The sequence below is a fragment of the Myodes glareolus genome, chromosome 10 (assembly GCF_982192425.1).
Source record: "Myodes glareolus chromosome 10, mMyoGla1.1, whole genome shotgun sequence".
Lineage (NCBI taxonomy): Eukaryota > Metazoa > Chordata > Mammalia > Rodentia > Cricetidae > Myodes > Myodes glareolus.
In genome coordinates, this window is record NC_142035.1 from 31,585,883 (window position 1) to 31,601,602 (window position 15,720).

General features: G+C 41.4%; 1 protein-coding gene and 1 long non-coding RNA gene across 2 annotated transcripts in view; one reads left to right on the forward strand and one right to left on the reverse strand.

Annotated features, from left to right (window-relative positions):
• Positions 1–8,741, reverse strand: part of Xrn2 (5'-3' exoribonuclease 2) — a 73,987-nt gene extending 65,246 nt beyond the window's left edge. Inside the window, exon 1 of the mRNA XM_048455532.3 lies at positions 8,581–8,741. Within this exon, the coding sequence (XP_048311489.2) occupies positions 8,581–8,655 (75 nt within the window). The 5' untranslated portion in view covers positions 8,656–8,741. The remainder of the gene's footprint in view (positions 1–8,580) is intronic.
• Positions 8,742–8,759: 18 nt separating this feature from the next.
• Positions 8,760–15,504, forward strand: LOC125413837 (uncharacterized). Its single transcript, XR_007236063.3, has 3 exons — positions 8,760–8,884; positions 12,713–12,976; positions 15,015–15,504. It is a non-coding gene; the product is annotated as an uncharacterized LOC125413837 (long non-coding RNA).
• The last annotated feature ends 216 nt before the right edge of the window (positions 15,505–15,720 follow it).

Here is a 15,720-nt window from a genome sequence, read left to right on the forward strand (position 1 = left end):
GGTTTAAATATTAAAAAAAAAAAAACAAAGATCAATGTAATGAACAGAGACTCAAACTTCTTTAAAAAAAAAAGAGCTTGAATGATCTTGACATAAACTTAAGTTTTTAACAACAACAATGCAGAAATTTAAAAGAGAAAACTTACTAAACTCATGATTATAATCTAAAATTTTAAGGCACTAGAGAGAAGGCTTAGTGGGTAAAACCACAGCTGTTCTTCCAGAGAACCTGGGTTCAGTTCCCAATACACAGGGCTCAAAATTCTGTAACTCCAGTTCCAGGTATTCTGACTCCCTCTTCTGGTATCTCAGGCACTGTACATCCATGGTGCACAGACCTTCGTACATCCAAGCAAAACAATCATAAACATAAAATTTTTAATTTAAGGTATTCTTTTAAGTAAGAGTAATCTGAAGATTAACAGAAAATATATGTAAAATATTTATCAAACTAAAGACCTCTATCTAGAATATCTAAATAAAACCGAACATAATCTTAATTCACATATGGTCAAAAAAATTGAAACAGACCTTCTGCCTAAGAAGATACATATGGCACTTGATAAAATGCTTTATTATCATTTGTCACTAGGAAAATGCAAGTTTAAAACCACAATCAGATGACATTACGCTAGAATATCTAAACCTAGAAGACTAACCATTGGTAATGAAGCAACTGAGAACGATCATGTGCTGCTCAAGTCAAAAAGACAGATCTGATTTGCAACAAAAGGCTGGAGGACTGATTTTTCTTGCAAAATCATACACCTACCACAGAATCTCATCATTTCACGCCTAGATTTCCACACATAAAAGGAAGTATATGTGTCTATTTGAAGATGTATGCAGATGCTCATGGGTTTTCTCTAACAGTCCCAAACTAGAAACAAGGCAAATGTTCCTGAGAAGAATGGGGAAAAAAAACCAAACAAATATAACACAACCACAAGACAATATGTTATCAATCTCGAAAAGATTATCTAGATTGACTGATCCTGTGCTTACTTCAGCAGTACATACTCAAACTGTAACAAACAGGGAAGATAAGCATGGCCTTAGCATAATACTAACTACTATTCCTTAATCAAATAAGCCACAAAAGAGGATACTCAAATTGATAGTTAGAAGTGAAAAGGGGACAACATAATAAATAGTAAAGAAATTCAGAGGCCCATTAGAGAAAACTCTATTCCAATAAACTGGAAAATCTAGAATTGGATAAATGACTAGACCCTTATGACTTACCAAATTAAATTTAGAATTTATGCACAGTGAAAGTAAAGTTGTAATAGAATCTCCCAGGCTAGGGCAAATTCATTGCTAAATTCTACCAGATCTTTAAATAAGAAATGACACCAATGTTCTTCAAACTGTTCCAGAAAATAGAATTCAGCTAACCTCATTCTTGAAAAAAATAGTACCACTCTGACACAAGGAAATATGGACACAACAACAAAACTACAGGTAGATCAGTCTTCCCTGTGAACACAGACACAAAATTCTCATTACAACACTTTCAAACTAAATCAACAATACATTTTAAAAGATCTTATAACCAAGATTGTTTCATCCCAGGGACACAGGGATTATTCAACATACACAAATCAGTGTACACAAATCTCATACATCATAAATAAATTAGAGCAAAGGTAGGAAAATCATATGATCTCAGATGCAGGAAAGACCTCCAACAAAATTCAACACTCCTTTATGATAAAGCCCTCAAGAAATTAGGAATAGAAGAAACATACTTCAACATAACAAATGTTATTATGAGCAACACAGTCAATAGTAAATGGGGGAAAATACAAAAGTATTTTCTCTAAAAACAGAAACAAGACAAGGATGTCCACTCTATCCACTCGTATTTCCAATACAGCACTGGAATTCTTAGCTGGAGAAATAAAGCAAGAGAAAGAAACCTGATACAAACAGGAAAGTAAATTATTCCTATTTGTAGACTGAATGTTCTATACTCAAAAGGTGCTAAGGACGGGTTAACCGAGATGGCTCACTGGATAAAAGCTATTGTCACTGCATACATATGCTCATGTATTTTTGTACATATACAAAAAATACATTTAAGGATACCCTCAAAATTCTACCATAAAACTCTCAGAGCAGATAAATATCTTCAGTGAAATATCATGATATAAAATCACCATTAAAATAAAACCAGCAAAAGGGCCAGCAAGATAGCTTGTGGGGTAAAGGTAACTATCAACAAGCCTGATGAACTGAGCTTGAACCCCAGGACCTACATAGTGGAGAGAACCAAATTTGTTCTCTGACCTCCACAGACACACTAAGGCACACCCATATACAAGCATATGCACACACAAAAGAAAGTATGGTTGTTTTGTTTTATTCAGCAACAGCTGAGAATAAGTGAATATTAAGTGTTCATCCCTAAATGGACATCAACTTTCATGCCACCGAGGCTCAGGGAACATCATGGAAGAGGAAAAATCTAAGTTTTAAAGGGTGGAGAAGGGTGTTGTAAAATCCTGTCTGATGGACATGACATGGTCGTTGCACTCATAAGAAGCTGGAATTACCAGCACAAAATCTACACAAGACCAAGCCAGTCAATATTCTAGCAAGGATGAGGGAAGGACTCATAAAGTCCTGTCCCTAGCTAGAGAAGGGAGTCAATTTTCTTCGGGCGTATAACCTCCAGCACATTGTTGATGTTCCAGTCCAACACCTCCATATACATGTGAACAGTATTATTTGGATTCAATCCGTGACATATCATTTAAAAAGACAAAACAAGACAAAGGGCAAACATATTTCAGCACTAGGAAGGCAGATAGATATCTTATGATTTAGAGGTCAACCTGGTCTATAGAACAATACTCCCTGTCTCAATAGCGGTTTTCTAACATACAAATAATGAACATGCTGAGAAACCAGGGGAAAAAAATCCCATCACAACAGCTTCAAAAAAAAAAATCAACCAACCCATTCTACAGTAAGTATGATCAAGGAGGTAAGAGAACTCTATAATGAGGATATGCCTCAATAAGTAAGTGTGTGTGCTCTGTAAGAACTGAGCATCTAATTCTGAATCCCAGGATCTGTGTGCAAAAAGCAGGCTGCGCATAAGTACAACCTAGAGTTGGGAAGGTCACACAAGGAGATCTTGGAAATTTGCTAGCTAGTTACCTCATCTAAAAAGTGAGCTTCAGTTCAGTGAGAAACCCTGTCTTAAATGAATAAAGTAGGTAGTAAATAAGAAAAATACCCAATGTCCTGCTTAAGCCTCTTCACATACAAGCAAAGCACAAGCAACCCCATACCCGTGTGCATGCACCACACATACATCCCCAAAATAAAACATTGAAGAAAGCAGACACTAGGAGACGAAAACCTCCCATACCTTGGATTGACCCAAGAGCAATCCAGACTCAATATAATCTATATAAAAGTTCCAATGATATTCTCTACAGAGAGAAATAAAATTCATAAGGAAGCACAAAAAGTCAAAGCAATCCTGAGCAGAAAGAACACTAGAGGTGTCACTCCATCTCAAATTATACAACAGAGCCATGGTAACAAAAACAGCATTATTACCAATCACAAAAAGACATGTAAAAAAAGAAATAAAATAGAGGACCCAGAAATAAAACAGCAATAGCCTTCATGCATTTGACAGAAGTGTCAAAAAAAAAAAAAGATAGAGAAAAACAGTCTCTTCAACAAACATTTCTACAGAACTGAGTATTTACATGCAAAAGAACAAACCAGACCGTATCTCTTTAGTACAAAATAAATTCAAAATAGAACAAAACCTTAAATGCTAGATCTGAAACTCTACAAATAACAAAAGAAAATATAAGAAGACATTTTATGATAAACACACAAGCAAAGGCTCTAATTGTCCAGGAAATTATAGGGGAAAAAAACAGACAAATGAGAGGGTGAAGAGACAGCTCAGAGGTTGAGAGCATTTGTTGCTCTTGTTCCAAGCACCAACAGGAAGCGGCTCACAACTACCTGTAACTCCAGCTCTAGAGGAAATCGAATGCCCTCTTGTGGCCTGAGAGGGCACTCATACAAAGAAACACGTGAATAAAAATAAATTTTTAAAAAATTAATGAATGAAATTAAATCTCTGTATAGAAAACCGAGCAACTAGTGATGAGCAAGTACACAGAATGAAAAACATCCCTGATAGTTATTCCTCTGACAGGCCATTAAGAACTGAAAGTTTTTACACACATACACGAATCTAATTAATAAACAGGAAAGTTAAATAAGACCTTTAAAAGACTAAAGTGGTGGCTGGGCAGGGTGGCACACATCTTGGGAGGCAGAGGAAGGCAGATCTCTGTGAGTTTGAGACCAACCTGGTATATGAAATGAGTTCCAGGATAGCCAGAACTGTTACACAGAGAAACCCTGTCTTGAAACACAATAAGATAAAGTTGTCGATAATACAAAAAAAAAAAAAATCCTTGGTCATCAAGAAATGTAAATCAAAACTACAATGAATCTCACCCCAGTGAGAATAGTTATCATAAAGAAATCAAACAACGTAAGCTGGCAAAGATACTGGGGAGTGGAGACACACATTGCTAGAGGAAAAATGATTAACTATAGTCTTTATGGAAAAGAGTATGGAGATTACTCAAAAAAAAAAGTAAAAAGTAAACAAAAGAAAAAGGTAGAATTACCATATGACATGATTTAGCTTTTGTACCACTTCTGAATATATACTAGAAGAAATCAAAGACAGCACAGAACAGAAATATTTGCATATCCATATTTATTGAGACACTATTTTTAATAGCCAGTATTCAGTTTATAAAAAAAAATTGCCTAGGAGTTCCATGTATACAGAAAGATGTGTACATACACACACTGGAGTATTATTGAACCACAAAGATGACTGAAATTATGTCATCTGCAGGAAAATAGATGGAACTGGAAATTATTATGCTAAACAAGCAGGCTAAGACAAATAATGCATGCATTCTCTCATGAGGATTCCAGACTTGTGCCGGAAGAAAGTAATGGGAGGGAGTAAATAAAGAAGAGCAGAATACATAACATAAACACATGAGAATGTGGTAATGAAATTCATTAATATAACAAATATATATTTTTTAAAACTGTAATGAAGCTGAGCACAGTAGTGCATGCCTATAATCCCAGCACCCAGTAGAAAGGATCCTGAGTTCCTGAAAAGTTTGATCTACTGTTTCACAATGCAACAATATCAGTCTCAAAGTCTAACTATGTAACATGAACGCCAATGAGCCATGAAGACTATTAGGAGGGGTCAACCACAAATTCAACTGGGCTAAGGTACTTGCTTAGAAGGAAAGAACCGAGTTCACAAAGTTGTCCTCTGACCTCCATACACATGCCAAGGCACACATGTTATTGTCCCTCCACTCCTGTCCAGGGTGCACGCATGTCTGCACACACACCTGGTGCGGGAGAATTATCTGTATTCTGTCAATCATATTTTAATAAAACGCTGATTGGCCAGGCAGGCAGTACAGGCAGGAAAGCCAAACAGGAAGTAGAGGTGGAGCAAAGAGGCTGGAGTATTCTAGGAAGATCCCTCTGTCAGTTCTGCCCAGACCACCAGAGAGGAAAGATGTAAGCTGCCCTGTTGGAAAAGGTACTGAGCCATGTGCTAATGTAGATAAGGATAATGGGGTAACATAAGTTATAAGAGTTAACAAGAAGCCTGACCTAATGGGCCAATCAGTTTATAACCTTATGGAGTTCTGTCTGTGATTTTCGTTGGGAGTTGCCAGCTGTGGGGTACCGGGCGGGACAGAAACCCCAACAAGCCGGCCCTCATGTTACACACACACACATACATACACACCCAAAAACTTTCACCAAGCACTGGTGGCACACACCTTTAACCCCAGTACCTGGGAGGCAGAGGCAGGAACATCTCTGAGTTCCAGGTCAGCTTGGTCTACAGAATGAGTTTTAGACAGCCAGAGCTACACAGAGAAACACTGTCTTGAAAAACAAAAAATAAGAAGAGAGAAAAAAAAAACTCTCACCCACATTCTTCTAAATACTAATAAAACTGACCAATTCACACAAAGTCAGTGTAGGAGGGTAACTAGTTGGGAATAAAGATGAGCAAGAGAGGAGCAAGACACTGTAAGGAAGGACAACTGGTATCTAAATGTGCAAATATGTGCAAAAGGCACAATGAAAAGTAAAAAAACTGATCAATTCCAAAGAATGAAATGGGAGGGTCGCACATCAGAAGCATGGCTTTCCTAGTTTTCATATTGGTACTGACAGTTATTGTCTGTTTGTTATAAGCACCTATCAACCTATTATCAATAGTGTTCAGTGTCTGATACATTGTAAATGCTACCAAAAACTTACTTAAATAAATAAATATCACATAAACAGTCAGGCCTAGTAGCCATCACCTTCAATCCTGGCACTTGGGAGGCAGAGACAGGCAGATCTCTGAGTTCCAGGCCAACCAGAGTTATATAGTAAGACAATGTCTAAAAAAGGAAAATTAAAACTGAACTTTTCATCAACAATAATAGCTGAAAAGAATGGTTCCAACGTCTTCATGGGAACTGGGTTTCCAACTTGGACTCAATCATGAGGAGAATAAGGGTATTTTGGGACCTAAAATGAAAACTCAGAACAGAAAACTCAGATGACACACAGTGGCATTTCCTAAGAATTCAATTCAAAACCAAAAAGGAAAGGCCACTTTAAGCCAAGAAAGTTAAAATTCAGGAAACAGTAATTCCCAGGAATCACCTCCAGGAAGCATACTGAAAAAAACTGCTGTGAAGAAAACAGACATAAAGACAAGCTGGGAGTGGCAGTGTACATGGTAATCCGAGAGTCTGGAGTTTGTGGCTAAGCATTGAGATTCTTCATCCAAGGAAAAATTAAAGAAGCTTAATGAACAAAAGGACTTGACAGAATGCATGATAAAATAATTTGCATGGGGAAAGGTAAGAGGGGTGAAATATGAGGAAATTGGAGGGGCCAATTTGGGTAAAAGATAAGCAACCTAAACTAATCACATACATAACAGTCAGCAAGACCACTTCTCTCGCAGCTCATATGGAACAAGAGCTAATGTACAGCTGATCGAAGTTACGACTGTTTGAGGAGAAAAAGCTAACATCAGCCTTAGAAACTAGAAAAGGATACTTTGTATAGGCTACAGACACTAGTAAAATGATACTTTATAAAGGCGACAGAATTTTTGTTTGTTTTGAGAGAGGGTCTCACATGTAAGCCTTGGTTTGCTCTGAACGCTTATGTAGATTGGTTTGCTTTGAACTCCCACGTAGAGTAGGCTGACCTGGAACTCATAGATCAGCCTGTCTCTGCCTCCTGAATGCTGGGGTAAAGGCATGCGCGTAATAAAAATTTAAAGGCATTCTCGGTTAAATTACAAAATTTATCATTGTCAGATATGTGAGATATGTGTATTAGCATTAGGAAGGCAGAGTGGTGGTGAATAAATGTCTAATTCCTCTTCCACCTAGAATTAGATAGACCTGAGACCCATAAACCAAATATAAACACAGTGAGAAATAGAGTCAAAACAGTTCAAAGTGACTGTCTTTAAAGGGAAGACCAGACCGGAAAGGACGGAACAAGGAACTGTTGCTTTCCCTTTGGCCCAGAGAAACATCAAGTTTTACAAAGGAAACAACGATTCAGCTTAGCAACTTGTCTTTTGAGAACACAAGAAATGCTAGGAATGTCACCAAAACAATGCGTGTGGTTTCTTCTAAGACAGGAGGTGAGAGGGTGTGAGAGGGAGAGAGGGAGAGAGGGAGAGAGGGAGAGAGAGAGAGAGAGAGAGAGAGAGAGAGAGAGAGAGAGCAAATAACCTAAAGCAGGAGAAATAGGTTCTTAAAGACAGGAGAGTAGTAGGTTCTAAAGCCAAAAGTGGGAGGGGACACATGTGTACGGAACTTTTCCAATCCAGAAATTCTAACTGAGTACAAAGTCGAACTCAGACAGAACCATGGGAACGATGAAAGCAAAACCCACGAATAGGAACGGCTAAAAGCCTACCCGCAAATTAGTAAACTAACACCACTTGAGAATCCGGAAAGTGAAACTGCAAGCTGCTCCGCAGCCCTACAGTGGAGCCCGCTCGGGCGACCGACGGCTCCCCCGTCCCAGTCCTTCGGAACTAGCCACTCTGACAGCAACAAATGGCCAGGCTCGGGTGAAAAACACGCGATCCGGCCACCGGAAACAATACGCGTGTGGACCAGCAAGCGGTCCCCATCCTGCCATCCCTGCAGCCCGCGTCAGGGGTCTACCCAGCCCGGGCGCCCTTCCGAGCCCTGAGCTGCGCGGGCAGTCAAGGAAACAAAGCCGTGGACAGAGACCAGGGTGTCCGGCTTGGCAGGCGGGGAAGAAGCCGCCCAAGCCCCCATGGACGCCCCCACTCTTCCTCGCTCTGCCCTGACCGTCTCCGGAACCGCGAATCCACGGAGCGGCCCGCGAGGCTGCCTGGGGCAGGCGCCCGGCTCCTAGGGCCGCGGCCTAGACGTGCCGCGCCGGATCCCCACCGCGGCGTCATGAAAGCCTCCTCACCTTCTCCTCCACGCAGTTGACAATGATGGACGGATACTTGCGGCTGAGCCAGCGGAAAAACGCCGGGACTCCCATGACCAGCGGGCGGCACGGGGCAGCGGCCGGGCCAGCGGGCTAGTGTAACCAACGGGACTGGCAGGAGCAGCGGGCGCGGGCACCGACACTTCCTCCCACGTGCGGTCAGGGACCGGAAGTGGCGTCACGCCCCACCGCGGGGGAAGCCGGGAAAGGAGCTCGGCTAAGTGGAAGGAGCTCCTAGACGGCACAAGTTGTGGCTGGTTTGGGCAGACTGTGTGGCGGGATGGTAAGGCCTGGCTTGCGGCGTTCTAAGATCGAGCCTTCCAGAGCTAGGCTCCGGGCTTACGTCTTCGCCCGCAGTAGTCCCGGGGCGCGTGGCACAGCAGGCCTGCGGTAGCAGGCTCTTGCCGGTGTAGTTACGATTTTTCGAAAGGCGTGGCCTGTCTCGCTTCCTTTCGCAAAAATCAGTCTTGGGCTGCGCTCTAGTTTCCATTTCCTTGTTTCTCTCATTTTGATGCTACGGTACCTGGCAGAACTATGAAAAAACATCATAGGATATTTTACAATTAAAAAAAATCTGCTTTGCATAAGCAACTTTAAAAATGTTCAAGATTTATTTTTGATTATGTGTATGTGTGTATGTCTGCGTGTGGGTATGTGCATGAGTGCTGGAACCTGTGGAGGCCAGAGGCGTCAGATTCTCCGGAACTGGAGTTACAAACAGCCATAATTTGTTTGATGTGGGTGCCGGGCATCGAATTCTGCTCTTTTGGAAGAGCAGCATGAATTCTTTACTGCTGAGCCATTTCTCAGCCCAACAAGTCACTTTAAATAGGTGCAGAGTCTAGCAAGAATTTGCTGAACCTTGCCGCTCTACTCCGTGTATCAACACTTGCTAGTGCCATGCTCTATCATTTATTAAGGACTTACAATGTGCTAAGGCAAGGAACTGAAGAATTGTCTTGTTTATTTGAGCCTTCAGTGCTGGCTGGCTGTGTTAGGCTGGTGACTCTGGTAGGGAAAGAAGTCTCCAAACAGAAAAACAGATTCAGGGCAGGCAGCAGACTAGAAAGGAAAAGCTGAAAGGGGCTGCTTTTGGGAGAGTGTGTTTGTGTTTGTAGTAAGGGCGGTAACAGCCTGACCTTGAAGCAAGGCCTGTTGGCCCGTTGCAGGAAGTGTAACAACTCCACCCTTCCTGTGGTCCTGCTGAACCATTTTTGTAACACTTAACAGATAAAGTCAGGTTGCCAAAGGGTTAAATTGCTTACTTGTTCGTAAAGCTTACATTTCCCGTCAAGCAAGGATCGTTTAATCCTCTGTCCTCAAACCAACATGATATTTTTATCCCTTGTTTTCTGGTGGCTTCAAATATTTTCCCTCAGCATATGAAAGAAGAAGTATGAAAGGGGATATTTGTGTCCATTTGTTCAAGCTTGGAAGTCTCTCTTCCCCAATCCCTTCTTGGCCTGACAAATCACACTCAATCCCAAAGGCTCACCTCAAGAAGCCTGTTTCTCTGCTTCCTGTCAGGCAGTAAATCTTGCCCCTTCCTCAGTGATTCAATGACTTGATTTAAATTCTAGCATGGAACTTAGGTAGTTAACCCATGTTTAATTTAAGGATAGTAAAAAATAAAAATCCTAGAATATTCTATCTATGATGAAATTTCTCATTTTAATTGGAAATAGCCCTTCTTGAGAGTTTGGTTCCCCTGGGATGCGCTATGCTTTCGTAAGAACACAAATTTGTAGGCAGTTGGGTAGGAGCAAGCAGCTTGCTATATTGAGCCCAGGAGAGTCCATCACAGATCGTTTTGAGTTTTGAAATGTAAAGAAAGTTAAAGCTGTATAAAATGATAAGCATTGAAATTTCTTGGTCTGGCAATGAGGCAGGGACCTGTAATTATATCACTGAAGAGGTTGAAGAAGCAGGAGGCTAGCCTGAGTCAGGCCCTATTGCAAAAAACAGGAAAAATAAGGAAACTTCTGCTAGTCTACAATAGGAGGAACAGTTGTAAGACCAGTTCCAGGGGTTTTTGAGACCCAGCTAAAAACCTTCCCTTGTAATTTGGTTGATAAATGTAGTTTGTATAAGATGTCCCCCATAATCTCAGGTATTTGAATGTTTGGTCCCCAGTTGGTGACAATTTTTGGAGAGGCTTACAAGGTATGTGTTGGGAATCTCTGCTCAGGTCTCACTACTCCCATTCCAGATCCTGCACCTCAGAAAGCCGGCCAAGGGTCAGCTCCTCCCCAGGAACTGCTCAAGACCACACCTGCCCTGTGATTCCTCTCCTGCCTTTCTGAAAGTCACCCATTAGTGCTCTGCTTTGCTTGGCTCTGTTTATTAAATCTGGTCTTAGTAATTCGGTCTAATGTGGCTTACTTCATAGACAGAGAAGCCCAATAAACAGAAATCCAATACTTATCAGTATGACTTTCTTGACATAAGTATGTTACTGGAAAGGACTATGAGAGTTTCAAAAGCTAGGCACCATTTCCAGTTTTCTCTCTCTTCATACTTGCAGTTGAAGGTGGGAGCTCTCAGCAGGTGGGAGCCCTCTGCTTTTTGTGGCAGCTGCCACTGTGCCTGTTGGCTGCCATGCCTGCTGGCTGCCATGCTTCCCAACCTTGATGGTGATGGACTCTTCTCCCTCTGGGACTGTAAGCACAAATAAACCCTTCTATTAAGCTGCCTCGGTTTTGGTGTTTATCACAGCAATAGAAAAGTAATTAATATAGTATGTTTGTCTGTTGATTACATACATGAGCCTCCACCCCCAAAAAGCACTTTTACATTAAGCTATTTTGTGCTAAGCCTCTGTCTATTGTAAAGACTTGTCCTAACCAACCAGTTGCAGAATTTGGGGAGCTAAAAAGCCCATTCACTTACGTAGTGAAATAATCAATTTATTTACATAGAAGAGGTAGAAAAACTGAACATTTGGGGGCTGAAGCAATGCTCAGCAGTTAAGAGCACTTAACTGCTCTTGCAGAGGACCTAGGTTCAGTTCCCAATACCCACATGATGTCTCACAACCATCCATAACTCCAATTTCAGGAATCCAGTGTCCTCTTTTCTCAGACACAAGGCATGTGCATGATGCACAGATATTTATACACTAAACAATAAAAATAAATAAATCTCTTTAAAATTTGGATGTTCAGCACTCAGAAAAAAGAAGTGAAGAAGATAATGAGATGGAGTCCAGATGGTGGCAGGAGGCTGTGGACTAAGTGTGATGATACTTTCTACAGCCCCATGTGTCCTCTGAAGTCTTTTACTACTCAAGTGTAACATGAGGGCCTGCTTGTTGGGGTTTCTGTCCTGCCTGGTTTCTGTCCTCCCACCAGGTCCCACAGCCGTTATGCCCTCACACAGAGGTCTATATTAATGATAAACTGTTTGACCCATTAGCTGAGGCTTCTTATTTACTCTTATAACTTATATCAGCCCATTATTCTTGTATATATTAGCCACATGGCTCGCTACCTTTTTCAGCGGGGCAGGTCACATCTTCCTTTTTCGGTGTCTGGACAGGACTGCAGAGAGAGCTTCCTTCTTCCCATAATTCTGTTCTCATTGACCCACCTCTACTTCCTGTCTGGTTGTCCTACCTATACTTCCTGCCTGGCTATTGGCCAATCAACATTTATTTAAAACATAATTGACAGAACATAGACAATTGTCCCACACCACTCAAGCTTGAATTTGTCTTGTATAAATTGAGGAAGAAGCCGAGTTGCATCTCTGTGGTCTGTTATTACAAGTGGAGGCAACAGAAGAGGTGACAAGAATTTGAGTGTTGGAAATACACAGGAATGTTGGAAATGCACAGGAATGTTGAAGCAGATTGTAGACGTCTGCAAACCTGGATTTCATGGCCAGAGGAAAGCTTTCAGCTGGCATCTGAATTCCATCAAAGCAAAGGGTAATATGTAAAGCAGGATATTCAGCTTTTGTTGTACCTTAAAAATCTAGATTTTTCAGCAGCTAAAAGTTTTACTAAACTGCCATAAGAATATATGTTTCATAATATGACTCAATAAAGGCGACTTTTATTATTTATTTATTTACTTACTTACTTGTTTGTTTGTTTGTTTATTTATTTGAGGAGGAGCACATGTCACAATGAATATATGGAAGTCAAAGGACAAGTTAGCCTACCGTATGGATCCCTGGATTCAGACTCGAGTTTTCAGGCTTTGCCACAACCACAACCACCTTTACCATCGGATGAGTCTTCTCACTGGCCTAGTAAGGGCGATTCTTAAAAAACAGTTATTCTGGCCAGCGGTGGAGGTGCACACATTTAACTCAGCACTCAGGATGCAGAGGCAGGTGGATCTCTAAGTTAGAAGCCAGCTTGGTCCACAGGGTAAGTTCCAGGACAGCCAGAAAACTGGTCTCAAGAAAACCAAAAATCAAAAGCAACAGCAAATAGTTAGGTTAAAGAATGCAAAACTACCACAGTCCCTATCAGAGCAACATGAACACTCCTGCTTCTCTGGGGACTTTGTCAGTGAAGTGGGGGCAAAGCCAAATCTGGAAGGATAGGATCAGTGAGCTCTCTGGAGGTAGGGTGGGGAGGTTGGGGGAAAAATAGACCCCAAAAGGTTCAACACTGTTACTATCATAGGGAATATTTTGTCTTTGCCTACTAGTGGTTTCTAGATCATTGAATGCCTTCTTTCTTGATCCTTGTCAGTTTAACCTAGGTTATATCTCCACACTACAGTCTTCTTTGTTTTGTTTTGGCAGTCTCATGTAGCCCAGGCTGGCCACAAAATCTCTTTGCAGCCAAGAGTGACCTTGAACTTTTTGAAGCACAATTAATAAAAACTCAAAGATAGAAATTGTGGTTCAACTTGAAGGTCAGAAAAACAAAACAGCCAGCCACTGGCTCTTACCTCTACCTAAGTCCAAAATGGCAATCCTGCCTCCAGGAATCTCAGAATGAGACTGAGAGCTGTCTCCTCCTGTCTTATAAGCAATCCTCTCTAGTTCTGGGATTAAAGGCATGCACCACTACCACCTGGTTTCTATGGCAAGCTAGTGTGGCTACTGGAATTAAAGGTATATGTCATTGTTGCCTGGTCTATAAGGCCGGTCAGTATGACTGTTTTACTCTCTGATCCACAGGCGAGCTTTATTAAAATACAAATGAAATGCCACTACAACTTCTGATCCTCTTCCCTCCACCTCTTAAATCCTGGGATTGTAGGCATACATCACCATGCCCAGCTGCAATCTAGTCTCATTTTTCTTAAGACTTTGAAAAGAATCCTAATTATATATGTGTAGGGAGGGGTTTGTGCACATGGCTGCCCCCAGAGACCGCGGAGCTGCTCTTACAGATTATGAGCTTCCTGGTGTGGGTAATGTGTTCTTCTGTGCTCTTTTTAACACTCCATCATCTTTTCAGCCCCCAGCTGCAATAGTCCCTTGAAGTTAAAGCAGTCACTTTTTCTTCAACCTTCACAGTTTCAAAAGTCCAAGACCAAGGTACACTATCACTTCTACGGACTCTTCTTGGCCCTTTTCTTTCTATAACTTTATTTCAGCCTCCTTCTTGTGTGAGTTCAGTTCAGAGACTTTTTAAAGATACAGTTATCTAGATCATTTTATTATTAATAGAAGCTCGGGAGTCAAACCTGATTGATCCGAGAAGCAGTGGAGAAGCAACCAGTGACAACCTCTCTCTCTCTCTCTTTCCTCCATCCAAAAGGCCGCACATCTTCCTAAACCCTTGATACTACTTCCTATATGTCCTAGGTCCTCCAAAACTTTTACGTCTAATTTTGGTCAGCTAGTAGCTAGCTCCGCCCTCTAATTCAAGATAAACTTTATTGGCACAGCAGAGTGGCACTGCAAACAGTTCTCCCACAGCACTGTATAGCCCAGGCAGACCTCAGACTTGAAATCCTCTTGTATTAGCCTCCAGTTGCTAGGGTTACATGTATGCTCTACTTCAACTGGCATCAAACACCTGTTTTTAATTAAGGAGGTCAAACATAATGACTTAAGACCTAATAGCCTCATTTAATTAGCTCATTAAAGGACCTGTCTTCAAATACATTCACATTTTGAGGTGCTAGAGGTTCTGACATTGTATGAGGATGAAGGTATGATTTGTTGCGAGGACAAATGATTCTGAAGTTTGCATTTGTCATCTGTGAGGCCAAGCTCCAGGGTGGGTCTTCTTATGGTGAAGTAAATCCCAAACAGGCAAGAACAAGAACACTACTACAATTTTTGAGCCAAATTTGAAGTAAGCTTTATTAAATACTCAGAATGATGGGCACTGACCAGATACATACCCAGGATCACCATAGTATGGCACCAAATTATGTAAGTTAGAGATTTATAAAGGCAAAACCCACAAGGCTATGTACTTTTTGTCTTCATCCAATCAGGGGCAAGCATACATCTTGACATACTTCCTGCCTATGTATCACCCACCTACATGTGATCAAGCACATCCTGTACAGTTGGTCCAACCAGGTTTGTTTACAAAAGCAAAAACATAGCTCCCAAGGTCCAAATGAGGAGCAGGAGGGAGAACATAAGCAAGGAAGTCAGGACCACAGCGGGTGCGTCCACCCACTGAGACGGTGGGACAGATCTAATCGGAGCTCACCAAGGCCAGCTGGACTGGGAGTGATGGAACATGTGATCAAACTGGACCCTCTGAATGTGGCTGGCAATGAAGGCTGACTGAGAAGCCAAGGACAATGGCACTGGGTTTTGATTCTACTGCATGGACTGACTTTGTGGGAGCCTGGTTTGTTTGGATGCTCACCTTTATAGACCTGGATTGAGGGGGGAGGACCTTGGACTTCCCATGGGGCAGGGAACCCTGACTGCTTTTAGGACTAGAGGGGCAGAGGGAGGGAAAAGGGAGGCGGGGAGGAGGTGGAAATTTTTAATAAATAAATAAATAAATTTTAAAAAAAACAAAAGCAAAAACATGTGACTTGTTATCTTATATGAGCAACATTCCAGGAAATGATTTGTCCTTGGGCAAGCAAGACTCACAGATTAGAGGTATTTTTTTTCCCATAAATCTTAAGCACAGTAATTTGCAGTTAAAACATAATGTTAATCCTCACAGTGACTTGG